General features: G+C 44.5%; 1 protein-coding gene across 3 annotated transcripts in view; it reads right to left on the reverse strand.

The window, feature by feature from the left end:
• SLC38A1 (solute carrier family 38 member 1) overlaps positions 1-20474 on the reverse strand; it is a 67790-nt gene extending 47316 nt beyond the window's left edge. The window contains exons 1-3 of one of the 3 annotated variants that reach the window (XM_028123088.2): positions 19853-20098; positions 5607-5745; positions 2333-2546 (exon numbers count right to left, since the gene is read on the reverse strand). In XM_028123088.2, coding sequence (XP_027978889.1) covers positions 2333-2454 — 122 coding nt within the window. In that variant the 5' untranslated portion in view covers positions 2455-2546; positions 5607-5745; positions 19853-20098. Of the gene's footprint in view, positions 1-2332; positions 2547-5606; positions 5746-19852; positions 20099-20189 lie in introns of those variants that run through there. The other 2 variants (XM_028123089.2, XM_028123087.2) reach the window with 2 other exon arrangements.
• Positions 20475-25958: the final 5484 nt, after the last annotated feature.

Genomic DNA, 25958 nt, shown 5'->3' on the forward strand with positions numbered 1-25958 from the left:
GGAATAAGGGTAGGAGTCCTAATACCGAAGTGGCTCTACTCTATTTTTAACTAAACTCAAAAAGGTGATTCTGATAGTATTCTAGAGGGGACTTTCCAGGCAAAGCTATCAGTTACATGCCAGGTAAGCAAAGATCAATATTTGCTTTCAACATTCTCTCTAGCTTCCTAAAAAAAGGTGCTGTGACCTAAAAGTTCACTGCTCTGGCAGAGGGCTCTCTTAGAGTCCTATAATTGAGCCTACTTTCCTTGCACCCATGTGAAAAAGCCACAAGAAGAGGGAGAAGTATTTAGGTGTAGCTCTTGCAGGGATCATGATGGAGGTCTTTTTTTTTTTTTTCATTTGCCTTTTTTGCCTTCATGTTGTCACATGCTGTTTTTAATTTTAATTGTCCTAGAGCCATAAAGGAAGCAAGATTCATGAACTGTGTCAGTGAAAGAGATGCATCACACTGTATTTGCAGTAGCAGAACCAGATTCCACAAAGCAAGTGGTCAACATCCGCTGTCCCCACTTACTACCTTAGTCACAGGCTGGGAGGAAGTGAGCTCACCCAGGCAAGGTGCCCAAGCCACAGGCAAGAATGGGTGCTTCCAGCTAGTGCAAGCTGTAATCCCCTCAAAAACCTAGTTTAGTAAGTACAACTTTTAAAGATCAAGTTCAGATTCTAAACGGAACAGTATAATGACTCATTTTAAGGTCCTCAAAGGTTTGCACTGCTTCGGGAATGAAGCTTCATTATACAACAAAAATGTCCTACTTGTGAGATGGTTAGACTCCCATCCACTGTTAAGTGGAGGTCAGCAGTGACTGCAGAACACTCTGGGTGTACAGAGCTTAAAATAGCACTGGTATTTTAATAAAATTAGTAAAGACTCTCTTTTTCTTCAATGCCCCAGCATTATAGTTGGAGGCAGCAGGATAGAGCAGAAAGACAGGTATTTCTACAGACCTGCGTGTGCCCTTGGGTAAGTTATTTTATTTCTCTGAGCCTCGGCTTCCTTATTTGTAAAATACATTTTTAAATTTTCCTTATTTGCAAAAGAAAGCTTTGCATGCCATAAGGAAAAACGGCAATATATGTAAAAACACCTGACATTCAAGAAATGGTAGTTATTATTGATAATTACTCAGAAAGGGTGCAAGAAGCAAATTTGAGTCCAACAATAAGACATATCCCAACACAGTGAATGGTACTTGGGTGATACTGAGGAAGTGTCTGGGTGGCACACTTCACCTCTAAGAACATTTAAGGAAGGGAAAAGGGAGAAGAGGCAGGACTGGAACTTCTTCTGAGTTGGTAAATGGTGGCAGTGGAGTCCTCTGCTGGACTTCCAATAGGACACATATCAGAACGTAGAGCAGATTTCCAGAAACAATGTCCACAGAGATGCCTGGTTAGCTGACATATGTTTTCATCTTCCCCCATCCCAACTTCCTTCTGACCACCCCCCAAATGTGCACATCATTGGCGTTCTAATAAGTGGTCCTGTCTACTCCACTCTCTTCTCCTGGCCTTTCAGGAGGTTACATGCTTTACAGCAACCACATCACCGAATCCCAAGCTGGAGAGCTTCCTGTGAGATGACCCGCATACCCTGGCTACAAAATCGTCATGTCAGAGAATGCCCCAGATCACTTTTTTAAAAAAGACATTGGTCCTACTCTTCTAACTTAAGAAACACAGGACCCAAGAGTTGCAAGGACCTGCTGAGGACATGGCTGGGGCTGAGAGCTTGGCGGGCCGATTTTTCCCACCTGCCTCCCACCTACCTCCCCTGACTCATGCTATCTTTTCTTTCTGTTTCATGTACTAATTCTCTACTATAGTTTCTCAAGAGAGCCACTGGGGCCCAACTCTGGTTATTACTATTTAAAATTCATGTTACAAATGATGCTTGTAATCCTGTACTTGTAGTTTTGAAATGGGATCATTGGCAAAGGGGGTGTTGACCGTTGGTGGGTGACAACGTGGGTTAGGGCGGATGACTGTAGTACATGCTCCCATGCGGCATGCGGCGCAATTCCAGCAGTCTGTCTGATTCACAAGCACAGAGTTTTGAAAAGTTAGGGCTGGTTGGGGTCCAGTGTATTTATGTATTTTTATTAGACTCAATTGAAAGATTTGAAAGGATGAATAAATTGCTTTCCTATTTGCTTCATCTGCTATTGCAGACTGTGCCCAACAGATGTCACATAAGAAATTCAAATTACGTCTTCAAATGGAGCATAACTTTAGTCATGAATAATTCAGGAGACTAACCGAAAACCAGAATAATATTTGAGAGACATTTCTTTCATGGGATTGAGAGTGTTAGCGGAAAAATACTCACCTATTTATTTGACCATTTTCTACTTCAGTGAAATCATTGGAATCGTTGCTAATGTTATCATCCTCTGGCACTGTCATGTTCTGCAACTCTGTTAATTCAAGTCCACTTTTGAAATGCATCATGTTTACAAAGTATCCGTAGTCAAAAAATTAGTCCAAATTCTGCTCTGAGTGTATTACAAATGGATAGCAGCAAAAATATAAGCTTGACACCCCTAGAACACAACACAATGAAAAATAATTAAACATATGACTATCACCATCAACAAAAGATAAACTATTACAAGTAAACAGAGAGTTAACTTACTGATAACTTATCCATCTTGCCATCCAATGCATTAAGGCGATCTCTGTACATCAAGTGATAAAGGCTTATCTCTAAATTTTATGCCTGTTATAAATCTCCCTCCATTTTAACTACAAAAATGAGTCCTGTCCCATCATCGTGTGCATGTCAATAGGAATACCGTGTCAACTGCGGGCAATATAGATGCCTTTTATGAGTGTGTTTAAATTGAAAGTGATGCAGTTATTGTAATGCATCCGATCACAGGGCACACTTAGAACGTGTACAGGCGACACAGACACAAGAGCACCGCGGATTTAGCAATCCCAGTTTGATAAAGATGCGAATCCTCAATAAACGGCATCATGACAGATCAACCACGCAACCTGGAGGTCAAGCGGCAAAGGACAAATCTGTGGTTTGAAATTTAGCAAACACTTTATCCATCAACTGCAAGAGATTAAATCAATCTCTTCAATGAAATCACTCTATGTCAGGGAATTAGGGAACTAAAAACCCATACTCAGGGGATTTAGGTTAATCCACCTAAAACTGTATTTCCTCTCCAGAAACGAAAGACTTGCAGAGTTCATAGTCTCCCCGACGCAGATGACCGGGACTTAGATTTCAGTGGTATATAAGGGGGGAAAAAGTTACAGACACACAGCATCACAAATTAAGACGCAGGTGGCAACCAAAACGAGCTAGACACAACTTGAAAACCAAGGCCTGTGTAGGTACAGGAGCCCCACCGGGGTCAGCTCGGGTGAGGGGATGGGGACCACGGAATGAAGTAGAACGCCAATAAGTTTTTCTTTTTACCTCCAATGGCAAACCCCTTTGGATGGTATTTTGTCTGATCCTGAATTCCATAAGCTGACTGTAGTCTGGTGAAGAGTCCAAACTCTAATGTGCCCAGCTAAGCATCCTAGGATATCCCAAGAAGCGCTGTGCTAATTGATACAATTTTCAGGACACATAGACAGTACCTTAGAATGATTAATTTTTTAGAACTTTTATTCTTCTCTTTCCCACAACCAGGCCACACAGTATTCCTTTTTGCTCATATAGACTCCTAGCTAGCATGAAACTCCCCTGGTTCCAGGATCCTTTACAACTTCCAATAGGGAGACTCCCCCAATGCTGGGGACCCCTAGTGCCTGCCCTCCCCCTGTGTCTGTCCTCTTGAATCTGGACCCCCAAATGAGGGGATGGGGAAAAACCTAAAAACCAGGCATGAATGGGAAATCCTGGAGAAAAAGCCAATTACAGAACATTTTAAACCTGTGGCCCTGGGTGTGCTAGAGACTGCCCCCGCCATCTGGGGCCATGTTAAATGGATCCTGAGGTGGGGGCCTGGAGCTTCCTACACACCCCCAGAGAGAGGGGGGCATCTCTGTCCCCTGCTGGTGAAGACACTCTCACTGAGCACTGGGGAAGATGGGCTTTAAAAAAAAAGAAAGAAAGAAAATACTTCCTAATACCTCAGGTTCTGGGAGCCTCACCTTCCTGCCAGGCAGGGCCTCTCCTGGAGGGCAGGAAGCCAGGGCAGGGAGAGTCGAAGACCCTGTCTCCCAGGCAAAGGCAAATCTGGTGGCTTAGGGCTGATTCTTCTAGCCAGGGTGGTAGTGCTAGCAACCGGGCCATGTCTAACTGTTCTCAGTGCCTTCACACAGCAGCAGGGTTTACAACCTGTCTTTACTCGACAAAAGTTGCAGTGTGCTAACACGCACTCTTACTTGTTGGCCGCCTTAATGAAAGCTGCCCAGATGGGCTAGACTGGGTAATTTCCAGCAGTCTTGCCACAGTGGCTCTCTCCTGGACAGCTTCCTCACAGTCTGAAGTCATATGACGGGGCTGGTGGGAAGGTGATTCAGTGGATGGTGTTGGCAGTTTGGGCTGAATCCTTTCCTCTCTACAGACTGGTAGGAAATAGGACACTGGACAAAAATTTTCTGAGGAGAGGAAAGGTTGACTCATAATAGATCTGGAATCTACTGTTTGAATCTCAACTTTTGTATCAATATATATGTGTGTGTATGTGTGTGTACAAATAACATACATATATGGTCATTTACATAAATGGACAAAAAGGCAAAAGCATAAAAAGAACAGAGGACGTCCTGGCCACTAAAATTATGTCGGTATTAGGCAAATAAGAGCACTAAGTTAATCACATAGAAAAAATGTTTTTTTCCTTTGGCTTAAACAGGAAAGTTTTTTTCATAGTTCAGGAGGCTATAAATCCAAGAGCAAGGAGTCAGCAAGTTTTGTTTCTTCGGAGGCCTTGTGGATGGCTCTGCCTTCTTTCTGTGTCCTCACGTGGTCTTGCTGCTGTCTGTGTCCTAATATCCCCCCCTTTTTTTAAGAATACATTCTTTATTGTTATGAAATAACCTTTCTGAAATCTAACTCATTCTTGCAAATCAAAACTGCAGGATGGGTTAAGTTAACAAAGTGACACCTCTCACCAAAGCTGAGGCCACACTTAGAAATTCCTCTCTATTCAATTCATCATCTATTTATTGAGGTCCAATAATGAGGGATTTCAAAGTTTAAAAAGTCAAATTCGGGAATCTGAGGCAGCTTCATAGGAAAGTCACATTTGAACCAGTACTTGAGAAAGAAACTTTTTTTCTTATTCTATAACTAATACATACTCACCATAGAATCATTAGAACAGGCCTTGTATAAAAGATCCCACCACCCCACACTGGGCCACTGTTAGCCTCTGATGTATTTCCTCTCCTCTTTTCTTCACTATCCTTCCCCCCCCGCTCCCTCTCTCTTTTTTTTTAACATTGGCACTTTAGACTGTTTTTAACCTACTTTTCTTCACGTAGCATTACATTATAAGCATTTTGGAGAACAGAAATGTTTTTAAAAAACATATTAGCTCCTTATTAATAAATAATGCAAGCTTTGTAGAAAAATTAGAAAATATATGTTTGCAAATGAAGGGGGACACAAGTAAACAGAAAAAAGTCACCTGTTATGTCAGCACACAGAGACGATCGCTATATATATATATGTGTGTGTGTGTATGTATACACTGGAGTATGACCTTCCAGGGCCTTTCTATGCACATAGATATAGTGCCTGGCACACAGTAGGCACTCAATAAATATCTGTAAAATGAAAAGAGTGAATACAAATAAAAAACAGGTATGCAGTTACAAAAATGAAAATCATACCATAGAGTTTTTAACACATATTTTTTTGCTTAACAAGATATGATCTCCTATCCTGAGTTACGTCGAGATAGTAAACGCGGGTCAACACAATCGCTGCAAATGCTTGCTTATCTGGTGGACTGTGCCATAAACTGACACCCAACCCTTTACTTCTGGACAGTCACCCTGCTTGGCAGACAAGAAACTGATGGGTGGAGATGGGTCCTGAGCTGAGACTTCTCAGTGAAGGAGAACATGGTCAACGGCATGGGCAGGAAGTGCAGGTTTGAGTTCAAGAAGCAAAGAATGACACCCTCACTGAAATACAGAGGCCATTATCAGAGAATACAATTAATGAAAAGGCCTAACAGGGTCATTGTGTGAAGATCTTGATGTTAGCCCAACCATAATTACAATCTCTCAACATTTATAATGGGTTACAAGTTAAAGTTTTATCAGCACAGAACATAACTTTGGTCCTTTACCACAATCTTGTGAGGTCTTCTTAAGCAAGCATTATCTTGGTATGCTGATTGGTACATTTTATTTACCAAGAGTGCCAACATAAAGACTTAAGTTTCTACTCTTCATAGTGTTATATATCAAAGGAGAAGGTACAGAGAAACTCATCTAGCCTTACATTGCTTACACCCTATTTAAGCAAGCAAGACCATCCCATATAAAGTGACAGTATACCATAAAATATCTGCATGATAGAGACCCAACTATATGGCAGAACAAAGAATAAATCCAGAAAGATTTCGGAGATATACATACATACAGATGTACAGGACGCAGGCAAGCAAGCAGGCAGAAGGGAAGGAAGGAAGGAAAAAAAAATGGGGCCTGGAGCAATCAGCTAAGGTTTTACAAAGTTAGGATTTGAACTGGGTCTAAAACCAGGTAGATTTAGACCAGGGGATTGGGAAGGCATCACTTGTATTGGGAACAGCACAGGCCAAATGTACACAGAACAGCCTTGCATGACCATTCAAATGAACCTAGCTAGAGCAGAGGGAGCAAGGTCCATGTTCTTGAGTAGTTTTACAGCTTTGGTTTTTACAGCTTTGATAAACGCTGATTAAAAGACTATAGGGGGGCACGCCTGGGTGGCTCAGTCGGTTAAGCATCCAACTCTTGACCTCAGCTCAGGTCTTGATCTCCGGGTCATGAGTTCAAGCCCCGCATTGGGCTCCATGCTGGGCGTGGAACCTACTTAGAAAAACACATAAAAAAATAAAATAAAATACCATAGAGGGAAAGCCAAACCAAAGAATATATTGTAACTTAAACAATGTCAAAAATCACTTTTTGGGATAAATACAATTTCAATTGCTAATATACTTCAGAGTGGATTGGCCTGCTCAGTATTTGTTCCTACTTGTTAGTCCAGTTCTGTAGAAGATGGAAAGTTGAGAGCTACGTTTCCCATTTGCAGCTAGGGTTCTAGGTATGATTTAGATTCCACCAATTGGAGAGCAGAGGTCGGGGGGCAAGGCATCCATTTTGCTGGTACAGTTCTAGCCGGTGCAGCAGATAGCTCTGGTACTAACAATTGTGGCTATGGATTCCTGATCATCAGATTTGGCTCAAATGATGTGTTCCTGGAGCATGCAGCTGAGATAGTACGAAACTGGCTTCCTGGTTCCCTGGCTTCAGGATGGAGGCACAAGTAGCAGTTCCCTTAGCAGACAAGTTTAAGTGGTGGTATTCCAGTAATTATTCCTAGAGGCCCAGCCTAGGGCCTGCCCTGCCATCTCTTCTGACAATTTTATAGACACTTAATTGCCTGTATTAAATCCCTTTCACTTAACATACATAGAAAGATCTCTGTTACATGCAACTAAACCCTACTGATATTCGTCATTTTATTTTCCCCCCTTTTATATTTATTATGGGAAATTTTAAACATATATACAAGTAGACAGAATCAAATGAGCCCCCATGAACCAACTTCAACAATTATCAATTCAGGCCAGTCTTGTTGAAGTTTAACCCCCACCATCACAGAGAATTATTTTAAAGCAGATCCTAGATATCCTATCATCTATAAATATTTCAGCACTTATCTCTAAAAAAAACACTTTTATAAAACAAGACCACCAGATCACTATCAAACCTAAAAAAATAGCAGTAATGCCTTCCTATCAATAATATCCAGTCACACACACTTAATTTTAAAATTGTTATGAATCACTATTGGTTTTTTATTCTGTAAAACTAATAAGAGTAAACCTTTCCTAGCTCAACTGCTGAGAATCAATTATGGTAGCTACGCCAGTAGTTTTGAGAAAGTGTTAGGCCTAAGGCCAATGATGGTCCTCTTCTTCCTGACAACTCTTCCCATTACTGAGCCGGTTTACCCATTTGAGATCCTTGGATCACCTGGCTCCTAGATGGTAATAATATGAACCTATGAGCTGCTTTTCTGTATTCCAAAAGGCCTGCCTCAAACAGGCCAAACAGGTTGACTAAAATGTCAGGTATCCTTGGTTTGGGCTAGATTGCATTAACTTGGTGTGATGATCCTAAATTCTGACTGGCAATTTTATATTCCTTTGAGTAATAAAACCAGGAAATAAGTTAATATATTAAAGTTGTAGTAAACACTCATTAAACAGTATACTTACAATCTGGATATTGCATCACATATAAATTACACTTCAACTAAAACAAAAGCTAGTGTATAGAATGCAACTGACTTCTGTGCATTGATTTTATATCCTGCGACTCTGCTTTTGGTGGAGTCTTTTGGGTTTTCTACATAGAGTGTCATGTCATCTGAGAAGAGTGAGAGTTTGACTTCTTTGCCGATTTGGATGCCTTTTATTTCTTTTTATTGTCTGATTGCTGAGCTAGGACTTCCAGTACTATGTTGAACAACAGTGGTGAGAGTGGACATCTATGTTGTGTTCCTAACCTTAGGGGAAAAGCTCTCAGTTTTTCCCCATTGAGGATGATATTCTCTGTGGGTTTTTCACATACAGCTTTTATGATACTGAGGTAAGTTCCCTCTATCCCTACACTACAGAGAGTTTTTATCAAGAAAGATGCTGTATTTTGTCAAATGCTTTTTCTGCATCTATTGAGAGGATCATATGGTTCTTGTCCTTTTTTTTATTAATGTGATGTATCATATTGATTGACTTGCAAATGTTGAACCACCCTTGCAGCCCAGGAATAAATCCCACTTGGTCGTGGTGAATAATCCTTTTAACATACCGTTGGATCCTATTAGCTAGTATCTTGGTGAGAATTTTGGCATCCATGTTCATCAGGGATATTGGCCTGTAATTCTCCTTTTTGGTGGGGTCTTTGTCTGTTTTGGGGATCAAGATAATGCTGGCCTCATAGAATGAGTTTGGAAGTTTTCCTTCCATTTCTATTTTTTAAAACAGCTTCAGAAGAAGTATTCATTCTTCTTTAAATGTTTGGTAGAATTCCACTGGGAGGCCATCTGGCCCTGGACTCGCTTGTTGGGAGATTTTTGATTCCTGCTTCAATTTCTTTGCTGGTGATAGGTCTGTTCAGGTTTTCTATTTCGTCCTGTTTCAGTTTTGGTACTTTACATGTTTCTAGGAATGCATCCATTTCTTCCAGATTGCCTAATTGCTCATAATATTCCCTTATAATTGTATTTCTGCATGTTCGTTGTGAACTCTCCTCTTTCATTCATAATTTTATTTATTTGGGTCCTTTCTCTTTTTGATAAGTCTGGCGAGGGGGTTATTGATCTTATTAATTCTATCAAAGAACCAGCTCCTAGTTTCGTTGACCTGTTCTACTGTTTGTTTGTTTGTTTTAATTCCTATATTATTGATTTCCACTCTGATCCGTATTATTTCTCTTCTCCTGCTGTTCTTGTTCCCGCTCCTTTAGGTGTAAGGTTAGGTTGTGTATTTAAGACTTTTCTTGTTTCTTGAGAAAGGCCTGTATTGCTATATACTACCTGACAATCCAGCAATTGCACTACTAGCTATTTCTCCAAAGGATACAAACACAGTGATCCGAAGGGGCACCTGCACCCCAATGTTTTTAGCAGCAATGTCCACAATAGCCAAACTATGGAAAGAACCGAGATGTCCACCAACAGATGAATGGATAAAGATGATGTGGTGTGTGTGTGTGTGTGTGTGTGTGTGTGTGTACACACACACACACACCATGGAATATTACTCAACCATCAAAAAGAATGAAACCTTGCCATTTGCAACCACTGGATGGAACCGAGGGTATTAAGTTTAGTGAAATAAAGTCAGTCAGAGAAAGACAAATACCATATGATTTCACTGATATGTGGAATTTAAGAAATGAAACAGATGAACATAGGGGAAGGGAAGAAGAGATAAAATAAAATGAAAAGAGAGGGAGGCAAACCATAAGAGACTCTTAACTGTAAGAAACAAACAGGGCTGCTGGAGGGGAGGCGGGTGGGGGGATTGGGGCACCTGGGTGATGGGCTTTTAGGAGGGCACTGTTGTAGGTGCTGCCCACGGACCCAAGTGTGGAATCCTGAGGTAATGAGCACTGGGTGTTGTATGCAACTGATGAATCACTAAATTCTACCTCTGAAACTAATAATACACTATATATTAACTAAATTGAATTTAAATAAAAACTTTTTTAAATTTTATTTTATTATGTTATGTTAGTCACCATACATTACATCATTAGTTTTTGATGTAGTGTTCCATGATTCACTGTTTGCATATAACACCCAGTGCTTCATGCAGTACGTGCCCTCCTTAATACCCATCACCGGGCTAACCCATCCCCCCACCCCCCTCCCCTCTAGAACCCTCAGTTTGTTTCTCAGTGTCCATAGTCCCTCATGGTTCATCTCCCCCTCCAATTTCCCCCCCTTCATTTTTCCCTTCCTACTATCTTCTTTTTCTTTTTTAACATATAATGTATTATTTGTTTCAGAGGTACAGGTCTGTGATACTTCAGTTTTTAAAAACCCAAAAGCTTAAAATTGATACTCAAAATCTTTGAAAAAGATCTTTGGGAGGTAGGGAATAATAAAAGTGGCCTTTAGTATTGAAAAGCCTAGGAGCCAGTAAGCAATCTCAAATCCAAGGTGTTTTCTCTCTTCTTCTTCAAGACTCATTGGCTTAACCAAATGCAAGGTGTCGTAGCTCTGCTAGCACTTTGTATCACCACTTCCTCTCCTTGCACTTCCCTGACTTCCACCAATCACTCTCAGCTCCGTATCTGTAAAGTGACTTTGTCTATAACCTTGAAATACCAACCACCCCCCACCCCCACCGGCCCTTTACTGCCAACAACCTGAACAACTTGCTCCCATCCTCATCGCTCCCCTGAAACCAGGCTCAATTGGCCAATTCTGGCTCCACCAGAATTGACCACCAGAGCCGTTGACCGCAGGCAAGTAGGTTAACTTCTCTTTGCCTCAGTTTCTGAATCTGTAAACTGGAGATGAAGAATACCCACCTCATACAGTCATTATCAGGATATCACGCTCGTGTCCGTGGGCAGCACCTAGAAAGGTGCCCGGCTGGGTCTCGTAGGCTCCCTCAACGACTGCTACCATTGCCTTGTCAAGGCAGGCGGCGCTTTCTCAGTTCCCATTCTCTCCAGCTCCTCCCGCAGCCGGCAGGGAGCAAGGCTTCCTGACCCCCACCAGCTGGCTTCTTCCTAAGCACTGCCTCTAGGCCTCGTCTGCCAGCCCCCTTGCTTCTCCCGCCTGCAGGGTAGTGTAGGGGCCGCTCCTTCCAGCACACACTCCAGCTTCTTTCCTTTCTAAGGTTTCAGGCCTGGAGTGTCAGGTTTCATCCCACAAAGGCATCTTTCAGATTTTTTTCCCCAGTCTTTTTCACTTTATAAAACTAGCATTCCTCTGCATTATGAAATAGGATCTCCCTCACAGATACTACTTGATAATGATCAAGTCACTTAACATGTCACATGTTTCTTCAGCTGTAAAATGAGAAGGCTGGAGGTGGAGAGGCTCTCTCGGGTTCCTTCCTGCTCAGAAAAATTTCCACAAATTCTTTTTAGACGCCAGCTGCCCGCTGGACTTCTCCACGCGGACGGTTGCCATTACCTCAAACTCCACATGCCTAGTTTCACACAGCACTGACCTCACGCATCAGTTTTGCTATTCCTGTTAAAGATAATGTTCCTTCTCCTCATCACTCAGACGTGGAGCCCGGGTATTGCTTTAATGCTGTTGAATATCTAATCAGTCACCAGGCCCCAGCAACATTCTTTCATATGTCCCCTCCCTGACCCTCATTCCTTTCTGCCCACAATCCTAACTCGCTTTCCCCCATGCTACCTGCCGACCCTACCTTCTCCCCCATACAGAGTCAGGCTGTTACTGAAAATACATGTCTGGCACATTGCTCTTCTCTTCTTGCCAATCATAATTTCCCACCCAATGTCTACAGGATGAAGTCTAATCTCTGGAACCTTACAAGACAATCCCAGATTGTCCATAATTATCTCTTTAATTTGCTCTCTGATGACCTTCCTCCTGAACCTTCCATTCCCTCAATGGATCTAGTCACACAGTTTTCTGCTTTGTTCACACCATTCCTTTGGCCCTGAACATGCTCCCCTCCCCGTTCCTGTAAAGCCCATTCCTATGTAAGTACATTTCTCTCAGAGCCCAGCTTGTTTTTTCTTTCATGCTTTTTTTTTTTAATTTCAAACCAACCCTCTCTGTGATATCTTTCTCCAATGACCAACCCATGATTGATTATTTACCTGTCATGAATTCTTTAAGCATTTCTGTATAGATTACTCATCGGCTTATACAAGGGCTCTTATATATGTTAATAGTCTTCTTGTGTACTTATCATCCTCCGTAATCAGAATTTCAACTCCTTGAAGACAGGGATCATAGACCTCATAGCTCCCTAGCACATGGTAGTAGCAAATACGTTAACAATAATAATGATGACTAAATTTAAAAAGCAAACTATGATCATTTGTCTGCAGACAAGATACTAACAATCCTCACAAACACACTTTCTCAGGAAAACAAAATAGAAATGGGAAGATAAAGGAAGCAACATGAATAGCCTCATCTCCCCATGAAGTGTGCCACTTACTTCCTTTTACATTTAATCTGGGCATGTGAGAATTATGTAAAAATACATTTAAAACTGTAAAGTCCTATATAAATGGAAAGTATTTATCATGAACATCACAGTTACTATGCTTGGAATGTTTAGGAATTCTTGGCATGATTCCTAAAGGTCCAGAGAAGGTGGAATTAATTAAAGCAGTGGTTGTCTACTGGGGACAATTCTGGCAATGTCTGGAGACATTTCTGACTGTCACAAATGAGGGGATGCTGCAGACTTCTAGTGGAGAGAGGTCGGGGCATGCTGTGAAATGTTATACAATGTACAGGATGGCAGTCCACAACCGTCCACAACAGTTATCTGTCTGCAAATGTCAGCAGTGCCAAGGGAGAGAAGCCCCAGGTTAAAGGAAGCTCATCAGGGGATAAGTAGCAAATATTTCTGCATGGGGCAGGGAGATGAGCCGCTCACTTCCTGGGACAGGTGGACCCTGCATCCTAACTTGTTCACAGTATCCCGACACCTGCACCCATTGCTCCAGAATTCCCCTTCTCTTCTGATTCCTACATGATCTTTCAAATGTCTGTTATCAGTATGCCCAGCCTCTGATGTCTGGGAATTAACCTATCCATATTCAGACGTTTTAAAACGACTCTGATTTCTCTAAGACAGAAAATACTGATAAATTCCAGAAGTTAACAAAGTCAATCTGTAACTTTGGATATGGGACAAACTGTATATTACATGAAAAAAAAAATCCCCTTGATGCTTAAATAAATGAGAACAGTGAGTGTATTTGAGCAGTGTGGGTACCACAAAACTAAAAATCTTCCTCATCAACTGAAAATTCGTAGATTTAAATAACTACTAAAAACACAGAGTTGAAAACAGCCTGGAACAGTTTGAGAAAATTCTTTCTTTGCACATACATGTTTTTGCTCTAATGATGTTTTTGATCAAGAACTGCTGTTGAACTAAAAACACTGGATGGGATTTTCTTTATTTTTAAGGCTTAGCTAAGCTATGACAGCGAGCTCCCAACAAAATACTCAAGAAAGAACAGAAATGGCAATTTTAAATATCACAAAGTGGTGCACGTAAAGAGGATCATTTATAAAAAAAAATTACCTTTGCACGGAAATAGAAAACATCATAAAACACACTATACCCCAATATCAAATGATGTAATAATCCTTGGACAAGTTTTTCTTCCCTTTAGGCCTGTTTTCTCACCTTAAAATAGGAAATTCTGATTAACCGATGTTCTCTCAAAGATCTCCAGTTTTAAAACCCTCTGAATTTATGATTCTATCCAGTGTTTCTTAATGGATCATTTTCAGAGATAAGAAATGGGCTTGTGGACAAATCTTCTGAATAGGTGACCTAGGCTGGAAGTCCTCAGTTCTAGAAAAGACAGAGGAATCACCTCGGGAGTTTAAAAAAAAAAATAACCTAACACACAGTAGTTTCTGATTTAATTGGTCTAGGGTGGGATCAAGCTTGGATAGTTTAAATGTTCTACAGGGGATTCAAATGTGCAGCAAGTCCTAAGGTCTACAGATAGATGTAGACTAAGGGTTGCAAATGCAACTAGGGCCCAGGTACATGTGACAAATGAGCAAGGCAGGCTGGGCGTAAGAAACTGGAGAACACATATCCCACCTATGTCAGTAGGAATAAGCCAGATCTTTTGATTTTTTTTTTCCCCAAAAAATGCCAGAAATCAGGGCACCTGTGGCTCAGTCGGTTAAGCCTCTGCCTTCGGCTCAGGTCATGATCCCGGAGCCCCACTTCAGGCTCCTTGCTCAGCGGGGAGCCTGCTTTTCCCTCTCCCCCCTGCTTGCACTCGCTCTCTCTCACTATCTCTGTTGCTTTCTCTCTCTCAAATAAATAAAATCTTAAAAAAAAGAGAAATGCCAGAAATCCAGATTTTAAGTGAGAATCTGATGTTTAAATATTGACAACTAATTCCAAACAATTTTAAAAGAAAGTGTAGGTCATAACAAAATGTACCCACGGGCTTTATTTGGCTTTCTAGCCACCAGTGTGCAACCTCAACTAAACGAGCTCCATAAATCAAGGACGGCTTTTTCTCTGTACTCTGTCCTGTCTCTCCTACTCAGAGCCTCTTCCTCCCATGCCTGGGTCAGAGCCTATCCCTTCCTTTCTTTCCATTGTCTCTTTCTTTTCCAGTCTTCTTTATCACTCCTAAAAGATGGAAACTGAGATCCACACATTAAATCTTCATGGGGCCCCAGCTGTATCACTGGACAGGATTGTATGCCTGGGAAAATCCAGGTTGTGAATTGTAACCTAAGGCTGTGGTTCCATGATGTCAACGACTGGTTGTTGGTTTAGTCAAATCAGGGGAAAAGTCAGTCAAGCTCACAATTCTGAATAACTTAGACTTTATCAAACAACATATGGAGGTTTTCATTTAAATTCTGACTTTATTTTGTTTGCTTTAAAATCTAAGCCACTGTAATTAGAATCATCCTGGGTGTTTTTAAAAATATTCCCAAGTCTGGGCTCCACCCCAGGCCAACTACATCTGAAGGTCTGGAAATGGAGTCTGGGCATTGGTAGCTTTTAAAAGACCCCAAGTTGGGGGTGGCTGGGTGACTCAGTGGGTTAAGTGTCCAGCTCATGTTTTCGGCTCAGGTCGTGATCTCAAGAATCATGGAATCTGGGCTTAGTGGGGAGCCTGCTGGGATTCTCTCCCTCTGCCCCTCCCCCCAATTGCTCCTGCATGCTCTCATTCTCTCTCTCTCTCTAATAAATAAATAAATCTTTAAAAAAGTAAATAAAAAAATAAAAAAGACCCCAAGTGGGTCTAATGTGAAGGCAGAGTTGAGAATCACTAATCTAAACTCGTCCCCTAAACCTGTGGATTAGCAGCACATTTAACTCCAGATGATTATCATCCTGAGTACTTCTTTTAACTTTTTCAAGGATTTCCTCAGCTCTGTTCCCATTTATCTTCAAAACTCTGTGAGTTAGGCAGCTTGGACACTATTTATTAGCATTGGACAAATGAGAAAATGAGGCATAAAAATGTTAACTGATTTGCACAAGTGCACTCAGCTAATTATTGGCAAAGATACATTGTAACTCTACCTGAGGCAGAATTCCTTGATTTTAAGCCTGGTTTTTGCAAAGTTTCCCCAAAACACAGGGCCTTCCTGATCACTGAATTCCTTTACTGTTATTAAGTAACCCTAACACATAGGTGGGTACTAGAAAATCAATGACTATGTGATCAAATTTCAGAAGTAAGTGTGACTTTTTTTTTTTTAAGATTTTATTTATTTATTTGACAAAGAGAGACAAAGCGAGAGAAGGAACACAAGCAGGGGGAGTGGGAGAGGGAGAAGCAGGCTTCCCGCTGAGCAGGGAGCCCAATGCGGGGCTCGATCCCAGGACCTTGGGATCATGACCTGAGCCGAAGGCAGTCAGTGTAACTGTTTTTAAAAGAGGCGGTTTAGGGTCAGTGGTCCAAGGTGTCTTTTTCTGAGGTCTATGATGCGATTTTGAAAGTGCTTACTTCTACACACATCCTTCCCCCCACCCCCACATCACCTTTCATACTTTCCATTAAGATATTATTTTCAGAAAAGTATTTTAAATGATTAAATACGTCAGAATATTGGAGGTAAGGGGAACTTTACTGATCAACTTTCCCACCACCTCTGATAGATGAGAAACCTGAAGTCCCTTTTAATTCAATATATATGGAGTGCTACCATGGTGCCAAGCGCTTCACACCATTATCTTAATTAAATCTTCAGGATAACTCAGTAAGATAGGTACCACTACCACCACCATCACCACTATCTTCATTCCCATTTAACAAATGAAAAAACAAAGCCCCATGTCAGGTTCCACACTCAGCAGGGAGTCTGCTTGAGGATTCTCTCATCCTCCCCCCTCCCCCTCTACCCTTCCCCTCTCCCAGCTCTCTCTCTCAAATAAATAAATAAAATCTTTAAAAACAAAAACACTAAGGTTTAGAGATGCTGAAAATTTTCCCAGTGTCCCTGGGCTGGTAAGTTGGAACCCAGCCTGTGCCTCATCTCCTGCCTTCCATCACCTGGAGTGACAAAAGTACAAAAAGTAAAAGATAAATCCTTATGAAAATGCTAAGAGATGATCAGTGAACACTGATTTGCAAAGGGAGAAAAGAGGCATTTGGGCTAGGCCTTCACAAATACACAGGATGACAGTAGGCATTCTAGTCCTAGAATCAACACCCATACTGAAGCAGAAAAGCCACAGGGAGAGCACAGGGTGAACTGTGAGAAAGATGGAAAGAGAAGAGATGTCAGACCGTGGAGGGTCCTGAGTGCCCAGCTAAGGAATTGAGACTTTAATTTTAGGCCAGGGGAACCCCCTGAAGGTTTTTAGAAGCAAAGTCACTAGAAAAATGCAAACTGAGTTTTAGAAATACAGATCCCATGGAAGTGTGGAGATTGAATTAGGGGAGCAGGGCTTGGTACCTGAGGAGAGCAACTAGAAAGCTGTTCTACCTCATGAATTCTCTCCTTCACTCTCCACCACGTATTGTGCTTGCGTGAAGCACTGGTTTCTTCAGGGCACCTCCACATCTGTTTCATGATCCTTGTATCCCAGCACACGACTTGCATTGCCATGTCTAGGACAGATGACAGGGACCTGAACTTAAGCAGTGGGAATGGAGATGAGAAGACAGGTTTGAGAAGCATTTGCAAGGGCCTGGTAACTGCTCAGAAGTGGGGAGAGGGTAAGAGGGAAAGAGAAGCAGAGTAAAGAAACCTCTCACATCTTCGCTTGGGAAAAAGAGGAATAACGGGATCTAGAAAGGATCTAGAAAGAATGAGATGACTAAAGTCTCAATCTGAGAGACATTTATTAAGCAGCTACTCTGTGCTCGGCATTAGGGGAACAATAATGAGTAAGACTGGTTTTTGCCCTCAAGTATCACCCAGAGGGAGGAAAAATACAAGACTAGAATAGACAGATGCCTGGCCTCCTAGTCTCTGGACAAACGTCACCCTCCCACACAGGCCCTGCTAGATGGTCATCTATTTCTAGTGCCCTCCCCCATCACATGATCCTGTTTTATTTCTCCCTTACCCTAACAAATACCTGAAATTCATTATATGTGCATTTATTGTCTCTTTCCCCCAGGAGAAGGGAAACGCCACAGAACCACGAACTTTATCTAGTTCCATATAAGTCCTCAGTAGGAAATATTTATTGAATATTTGGGGGGGAGGAGGGGAGTGAATACACCCCATCAAGGTTTTAAGACCTCAAACCAAACTAGGCAAGTTTCCTAAATACCTAAGGTGACATGCTGAGAACTGAAGTGACTCAGAAGAGTAAAGCCATTTTGAGGCTGGGGCCGAAGCAAAATCCAGGATCAGTGCCTCATCTTGACAGTTTCGCATAGATTTCAGGAGTACCCACCCACCGTGAGATGTTTCAACAATGAGGCCAGCCAGCCACCTAGCTCAGGTTTTATTTCCGTTGTCCTGACGTCAGAAAAAGCACGAGTTGCTGCACAGTTTCTTCTATCAAGGTGACAAATTACAGCCTTGCTGTTCTCCGCAGTCTGCAAACCACAACCTTATTCTCTCCTCCCCCTTATATTAAAAAAATTAACTCTACTGCAGAGATGTCAAACCCCCTTCGCATACAAATAAATACCGTTTCTTGGCGCTGGGGTCTTTTTCACTCTTCACTACATACATCACCATGGATTCGTCTGAGAAAAAGTACGTGATCCTGGCGGCAGTAAGGTTTCCACGAAACAGTGCTATAAAAACTGGGTCCGCGCCGCAGAGCGAGACACAAAGGGCTCTTAACTGTAGCACCACCTTACCAAGCCCGAGACAGCCTGTGAAAGGCATCCCGAAATGCGGTGAGGCTGTGACCGCGAAATTTCTTTTGCCGCCATATGCTCTTGTATATCCTCCGATTACAGTTCACCCTAAAACCAGGAGCGGGCGACTCCGCAGGGAAGCAGCGCCCAGGCAGCCCGGTAACCTGTGGGGTCCCAGTGGGTGCTGAGGAGCCAGACGCTCAGGGAGGTGGATTATGGGGGTGGGGGGCGCCCCAGGGCGCGCACTGGGGCGAAGGAGCGCTTTCCTCCCGGCACCGACGCGGCGAGTTCAAAGGCCTTTTGTGGCCACGTTTAGGGACGCGAGCGAGGCGTCGGGGACCGCAGGAGGGAAGGGGACAGGAGGCGAGGGCAGTCCGCGCCCGGGCCCCGCGCGAGCGGTGGCCTTTTGTTCGCCAGTTCCCGCGGAATCCAGCTCTCAGAACAGCACTTCTCTTTCTCCCCTTCTTCATGTTGGAAAGCACCTCTTCAGGGCGGGAAAGGACAGTGAATCCCCGCCAGCTTCCTTTAGTAATCCCCCCGCATCCTCCTACTCTAGGCTACTGAGAGAGGGGGCAGAGCTCGAGGAAGGGTCTGCAAACGTGCTCCTGTTTACTCACGCTCCGCGGCTCGGTTCCCCCGCGGCGCCCAGTGCCCCCAGCCCCAGCCGACCCCATGCACACGCCCAGGGGCATCACATGCTCTCCTCTGGGCCCTGCGGACGCAGGAAATTGCTCCCAAATGTCCAGGATTCGAACCCTCCTCGGGTATGCAGTAGCGCCCTCTCGGCCGCTGCACTCTCCCTCCAGACCCGCGTGGTCCCCGACCCTAAGTATCATTTAACCAGATCGCGTGCCACTCTGCCGCTATGAAAACAGACCCAAAAAGTAAGCCACAGCCCACGCAAAGGTGAAATCTGGGGCCCCTGCGCCCCCTTACGCTACCGCGTGTGTTCGGAAGAACAGAGGAGCTGGACTTTTCCCGTAATACAAGCAAAATCCGAACGCCGCGGGTAGAACCGCGCACTCCTTCCTTCCACGCCAGCTTGGGTGACTTGTACGTTACCGCCTCCACTCGCATCCAAAACATCCCTTTCCTCCCTGCCACCGCTCCCTGGGCTCCCCCTGGAAAAGCAGAATCGCCTTACCTTGGGCAATAAAGGGAAAAGTGGCAAAAGGAGGCCAGGTGTCCGCCCTTCCGGGGTCCCCCCCCGGCCGTGTGATGTCCTTTGTGTCACGGTCTGGCTGCCTCCGCGGGGAAAAGGTGGCCTCCGTCAGCGAGGGCTGGGCGGGGAGGGTTCGCGCGCGGTGGCGGATTTCCGAGGAAGGTGAAGGGCGGAGGTTCCCAGCGACCTTCAGGCAGAGCGGCGTGGCCACCCGAGCCCGCGCTCTCTGGCTCTCCTCCTCCTTTCCGGGCCGATTGCATCAGAATCTACCCCCACCGCCAACCCCCACCCACACTCTGCTCGCTAGCCTCGCACTTACATCCACATGCTCTGGCACGGAGGGTCTCGAACCGCAGTCATTCTCCTACTGGGGGGCGCGTCGCCTTTGCGCTTCCATGGCTCGTGATGGTTTAAAGGGGAAAGTCAGGCCACTCCTCCGCGTCCCGCGTCCCGCGCGCCGTCGCCTCCCCTCCCGCGCGCCCGCTCTTTAACCAAAGCTGCTTGTCACTGAGCGGTGCCCGTCACATGGTGTCTCTGCTGACAGCCGCGTTTCGCGAATTCCCTCTTGCGGCTCTCAGAGGATGCAGCGACCGCGGCTGGCGGAGATTGAGCATCAGGGAAGGGGCGAGGGAGTGGTTGAGGGGCGTGCGTGTGCTGGGCGCACTGTCGGTGGCACGGGGAGAGGAGGCGGCGCGCAGCCTGGACAACTGCCCCACGCCCTCCTGGGAACCCGACAGCGGGCCCAGAACCCGGCTGCGGCGGCGGCTGGAGACCGGGAGCCCTTGGGGTTGGAAGTGGGAGCGACTAAGAGGGCGCCGGCGGAGGAGAGGAGGGCTGTGCGATGGGGCCGCATTTCGGGGTACGCCAGAGCGCAGATGGGCCGAGGGAGCCAGGGAAGTTGCATTGTGGGAAGGGCGCAGCGTGAGGATGGCCGCGGGAGTGGCTGGTTCGCGCAGCTCAGCGAACCGCTGGCAGTGTCTGGAGCTGCGGGCAGCGCTGGGGCGGTGTGTTGGCTCCGAGGACCGCACCGAGAAGGCCCGGGTTGGTGGGGGAAGGGAAGGGGCTTGAGCAGTGGCTGGGGGAGCGGGGCGCCGGGGCACCTTTGGAAACCCTTTGTCCCTACCCCGCAGTGGGAGGCGCCTCCCCTCTTCCGGATCCAGCACACCCGCAGACCTCGCCAGCCTTCCCCGAGATCGGTCCGGTGGCGCTCTGTTTGGGGGACTGGGTGTGACGCGACCCGATAGAGTTGCCGAGCTCGGAGCGCGCACCTGCCTGGGCGCGAAGGGGCGCTCCAAATCCGGGGGCAGCGGGGAGCGAGGGAACAGGATGCAGGGGACTGGACAACTGGACCCGTTTCCCTATCTTTTGCTTACTCTTTGTTTCAGGCATAGACCCTTTCAACTGGGCACTTCCTTGCAGGGGAGTTGTGTTTCCTTAAAATGGCGTCAGGAAATCCCACCTGCGCCTCAGCCAATTGGGCTGTCATTACTGAGCGAATCTGCGGGGTGGAAACTCGAGCTCTTTATTGACAGGAATCGTTCGGTCTCCGTGTTGCATCAAAACAGGAAAGGAAAGGTGAATCATAACTCAAAAATTAATCTACCTGGAGCGTTTCAAGCGGGCAGACCGAATGGAGTAGCCATCGCTTTTTTTTTTTTTTAACCACGCTGGAAAAGTTAAAAGGCAACCAAATTTCAAACGCCTGATAACTAAAATCCTTTTTCCCTTCAAATGGCAGCAAGTGGTTTTCATTGGTTCAGCAATAGCGTCCTGAGAACCCTATTCAGAAGGCATGTTTCTTGAATAAATCTGAGAAATCAAAAATTCAGTGCAAACAGAAGGGGGCAAAATGATGGTAGCTTACCTCGGACAGACCTGTGTTCGAATTCTGCCTCTGACACTGTTGCCTTACCTGCTTCACTTTTGTCCCAGTCTTGTTTTCCCAACTCGTAAAACAGAGGGTTAATTGTACCCACATCATGGCAATATTCGACAGGTCCTCAAAAAGTTGGTTCTTTCCCCCTTTCTTTCCTACCGGAAGCTAATTCAGTATAGAGTTAATTTTAAGTAATTTTAGGTAGTGTGCACCTTGCCTGACACAATAATTCTGATAAATAAGGAAAGCAATCCGAGGGGCGCCTGGGTGGCTCAGTCGGTGAAGCATCTGCCTTCGGCTCAGGTCATGATCCTGGGGTCCTGGGATCAAGTCCGATGTGGGGCTCCCTGCTCAGCGGGGAGGGGCCTGCATTTCCCTCTGCCTGCCGTTCCCCCTGCTGGTGCTCGCTCTCTCTCTCTGTCTCTTTCTGTCAATAAATAAATAAAATCTTACAAAAAAAAAAAAAAAAGGAAAGAAATCTGAACAGGCAAGGTGGGTAAACTGAGCATAGTTCCAAAGGCTGTTGAAATCTTTACCTTATTAGGCAGAATGTATATTCACCAATACTTGTTTGGAGACATCTGATCTCATCTTTGAGATGAGAAGATCTCATCCTTTGATCAACTTATCTGCTAGTTTCTATGCACACCAAAGACTGCAGTTACCTAGCATTTTTTAAATTGGATTCAAGAGTAATGAATTGAACTTCTACTCCTTGAATTGGATTCAAGAAATGAATTGAACTTCTACTGTGCTATGCACTTTACACGTAAATATTATCTCATTTATTTTATTTTTTTATTTTTAAAGATTTTATTTATTTGAGAGAGAGAGAATGAGAGATAGAGAGCATGAAAGGGAAGAGGGTCAGAGGGAGAAACAGAATCCCTGCTGAGCAGGGAGCCTGATGTGGGACTCGATCCCGGGACTCCAGGATCATGACCTGAGCCGAAGGCAGTCAGCTTAACCAACTGAGCCACCCAGGTGCCCAAATATTATCTCATTTAATCCCTCCAACCAGTCAATTAAGTATTATCCTCTCTGTATAAACAAGAAAGCAGGTTCAAAGAGGATGACTTGTCCCTGTTCATTTAAGACAGAATGCGGTGAAGGGGTAGCCAGGAAGTGATTGCTGTTCAGGTCTCACTCAACTGAAAGGCTATGCTCAAGTCTTACCCATGATGCTACAACCTCTTGCAACTAGACACCCGTGGTTCTCAAGTTGAGAAGGATCTTCAGCCCTCATCTGGGTTTTAGTTGACAACCTGGAAGGAGAGTGCAAGCATCAACGTGGAGGCTGAAAGGAAGGGCTGCTGCTGTGTGGAGAATGGGGGAGGTGGGGAGAGGTAGTGTTCAGGGTGAGTGCCTGTTCACTGCACTGTGTGGTTTTCTTCAGGACTGCTTGTAGGCGTAACTTCCTTTCAGCAGCTCAGCCCCTAAACGCAATTGCTGCGGTCTCAAATGGGGGCAAAGGGTGTCATGATGACAGCTTCCCATTCACTGTGTGCTTGCTGAGACATAAGCAGCAGGACAAGCACTTCACAAATGGCTTCTTATTTAATCCTCACAACATTCCTAAGAGGTGCAGACCATCCTAATCCCTGATTCAGACCTTGAGGAAATTAGTCCAAGTTCACACAGGTCTAACTGGCCCATCTAGCTCTAGAATCCCGAGCTGGCTCCAAAGCTGATTCTCAGTGTCTGGCTTTAAAATGTTCCCCAATGTGGGAACAACCCTCTTTGAAGAGCTAGGAGGTGGCGCAGGTCCCAGGCCACTCTGCCTTCAGGTAGGAACCACTGCCCTGTTTCCAGAGAGTCCAGGGAGTCCGTTTGCTCTATACTGGGTTTGTGAGCTCCAAGGGCGTTGTCCATAGTATCTAGTGTTCCCCAAATGGAAGGTAGTCAGGACACATTCACAGGTTGTACTGCGGGCTGCCCTGTGAAACCCAGAAAATAACATTTCTGTGTCTGCTCTGAAGGTGATGCTGGAGAAAGAATCTATACTGTGAAAGGAGAACTGAATCACCTGGGGTCACCTGGGAGTTTTCTGGTAGCCCCACAGGTCCTTTCTGGATGGCTCCAGGAAGGAAGGGTGGCTTTGTGGAGAAAGAGCCCCAAAGAGGATTCAGCCTGAACTTCAGTCACATCTGCTCTCAATCCAGCTTCATCCTGTCCTCACCTCGGGTGGCACTCACTCCCCATGTGGGCTGCCCGGGAGGACAGCCGGAAGGGTCCCCGCTAGCTGTGCACTTACAGAGACACCGTGCTTTCCTCCATGGGGTTTCAAAACTTTCCAAATACATCTGGCCCCACTACTAGCAGACTTCTTGTGGATGCATTGTGAGTCATAGGATAAATACTCTCTTCTGAATATGTAGTTTTTCCTTTTAATCTGTAAAGGACTGTTTTCGGACAGTATGAATTTTTAACAACGATGAAAAATAGAAAAGTCAACTGGTGAGGTTAATTCAGAATAAGCGTCCTGTACATTTTCTACTTGTAACAGAAGCAGTACAGCCATCTGTGAACAAAACCTACCTCGTTAGAAAATAAGTTATTTATTCTGAAATCAGGTTTTTATTCCTATTTATAGGAATGTCTAAAATAACAGATGGTCTTTAGAATTACTGGTTTTGGGGCGCCTGGGTGGTTCAGTCAATTAAGCGTCGCCTTCGGCTCAGGTCATGGTCCCAGGGTCCTGGGATGGAGTCCCGCATCGGGCTCCCTGCTTGGCGGGGAGAGCCTGCTTCTCCCTCTCCCACTCCCCCTGCTTGTGTTCCCTCTTTCACTGTCTCTTTCTCTGTGTCAAAAAATAAATAAAAAATCTTTAAAAATTCATTAAAAAAATTTTTTTTAATTATTGGTTTTCCTTTTGATGATGTGATCACATTTCTTTGCCTGATAAACCCTTTTTACCATTCTTGTTCTTTGGATAATCTTATCCAGAGGTGACAATATTTTGGCTCTAGGAGTTAAACAGCCACAGGAAAAAGTAATTTGCAACTAAGGGAGTTCCCAGTCCTCTTGGCCATCTTTCTGCAGATACATAGCACTGTGTGAACTCACCCTTCTCAGTAGCACTGTGATGGACAGAGCCTACTGTCACTTCTTCCAGCACTGAGATGAACATTCTACCTCCCTGGATTTGTTTTTCTTTTCTTTTTTTTTTTTAAGATTTTATTTTTTTATTTGACGGGGATCCAAGGGGAGTGACACAAGCAGGGGGAGTGGGAGAGGGAGAAGCAGACTCCCCACCAAGCAGGGAGCCCGACGCGGGGCTCAGTCCCAGGACCCTGGGATCATGACCTGAGCCGAAGGCAGACGCTTAACTGACTGAGTCACCCAGGCGCCCCAACCTCACTGGATTTGTAATTGATGGGTTCTGGCAGGAGGTCAACAATCCCCACTGACTCTAAACTGAATTTAATTAAAATCCCAGAGTGGGCTTCTTTAAAAGTGTCTCTTGCCTCTGATTTTGGCCCAGGTCAGCTTTGTAGGGTCATTTTTTGTTTGTTTGTTTTATCTCTTAGGAGAGCAGGGAATAGGGTTCATGAAGTATTGTGACTGTATGACAAGATAAAGACCCAGGGCTGATGATCAGTCCTGAAGTTTTGATGTCTAATTTACCTGACATTTATGCATCATTGTGCAGGTCAACAACCCCCTAGCTTATTGCCACATGGGGTAATGATACGCATCTGACGGTCAAATGAGTCAGGTACAGAGTACTTACCAAAGATAGGGGCACAAAGTACTTTACTGTCCTCACCCCATACTGAAGATCAAGCCCACAACTCTAGTCCCATTTCTGCCACCGTGGGAATGGGGAGAGAGATGGTATTAGAGAACAGTTAGCCCTCCACTTCAGCTCTCAACTTTATCTCTAAGGAGAGAAAGGGAAGTTTAGGATCTACCTAATAATGTATTAACTAAAAAGTAGAAGTGTTCCAAAGCAGTATAGCATCTGTACTTACTAATGGTACCAGTGGAAATTGGTACAACTTTTTGTAAGGTAGCAAATTAGGTGATCGAGTGTGGGCTCTGGGCCAGATTGCCTGAGTTCTAATTCTGATGCCACAGCTTACTAGCTCTGTGACCTTGGGCAAGTTACTTAATGTCTCTGTGCCTCAGTGTCCTCATCTTTAAAACAGAAATGAACAAAAATACCTATCTCATAAGAAATTTGTATAGTAAGTGTAAACACTTAAAATA

Source organism: Eumetopias jubatus, unplaced genomic scaffold (assembly GCF_037043125.1).
Source record: "Eumetopias jubatus isolate StellerSeaLion01/CBP00866 unplaced genomic scaffold, mEumJub1_p1.0 scaffold_8, whole genome shotgun sequence".
In the NCBI taxonomy this organism is placed as follows: Eukaryota; Metazoa; Chordata; class Mammalia; order Carnivora; family Otariidae; genus Eumetopias; species Eumetopias jubatus.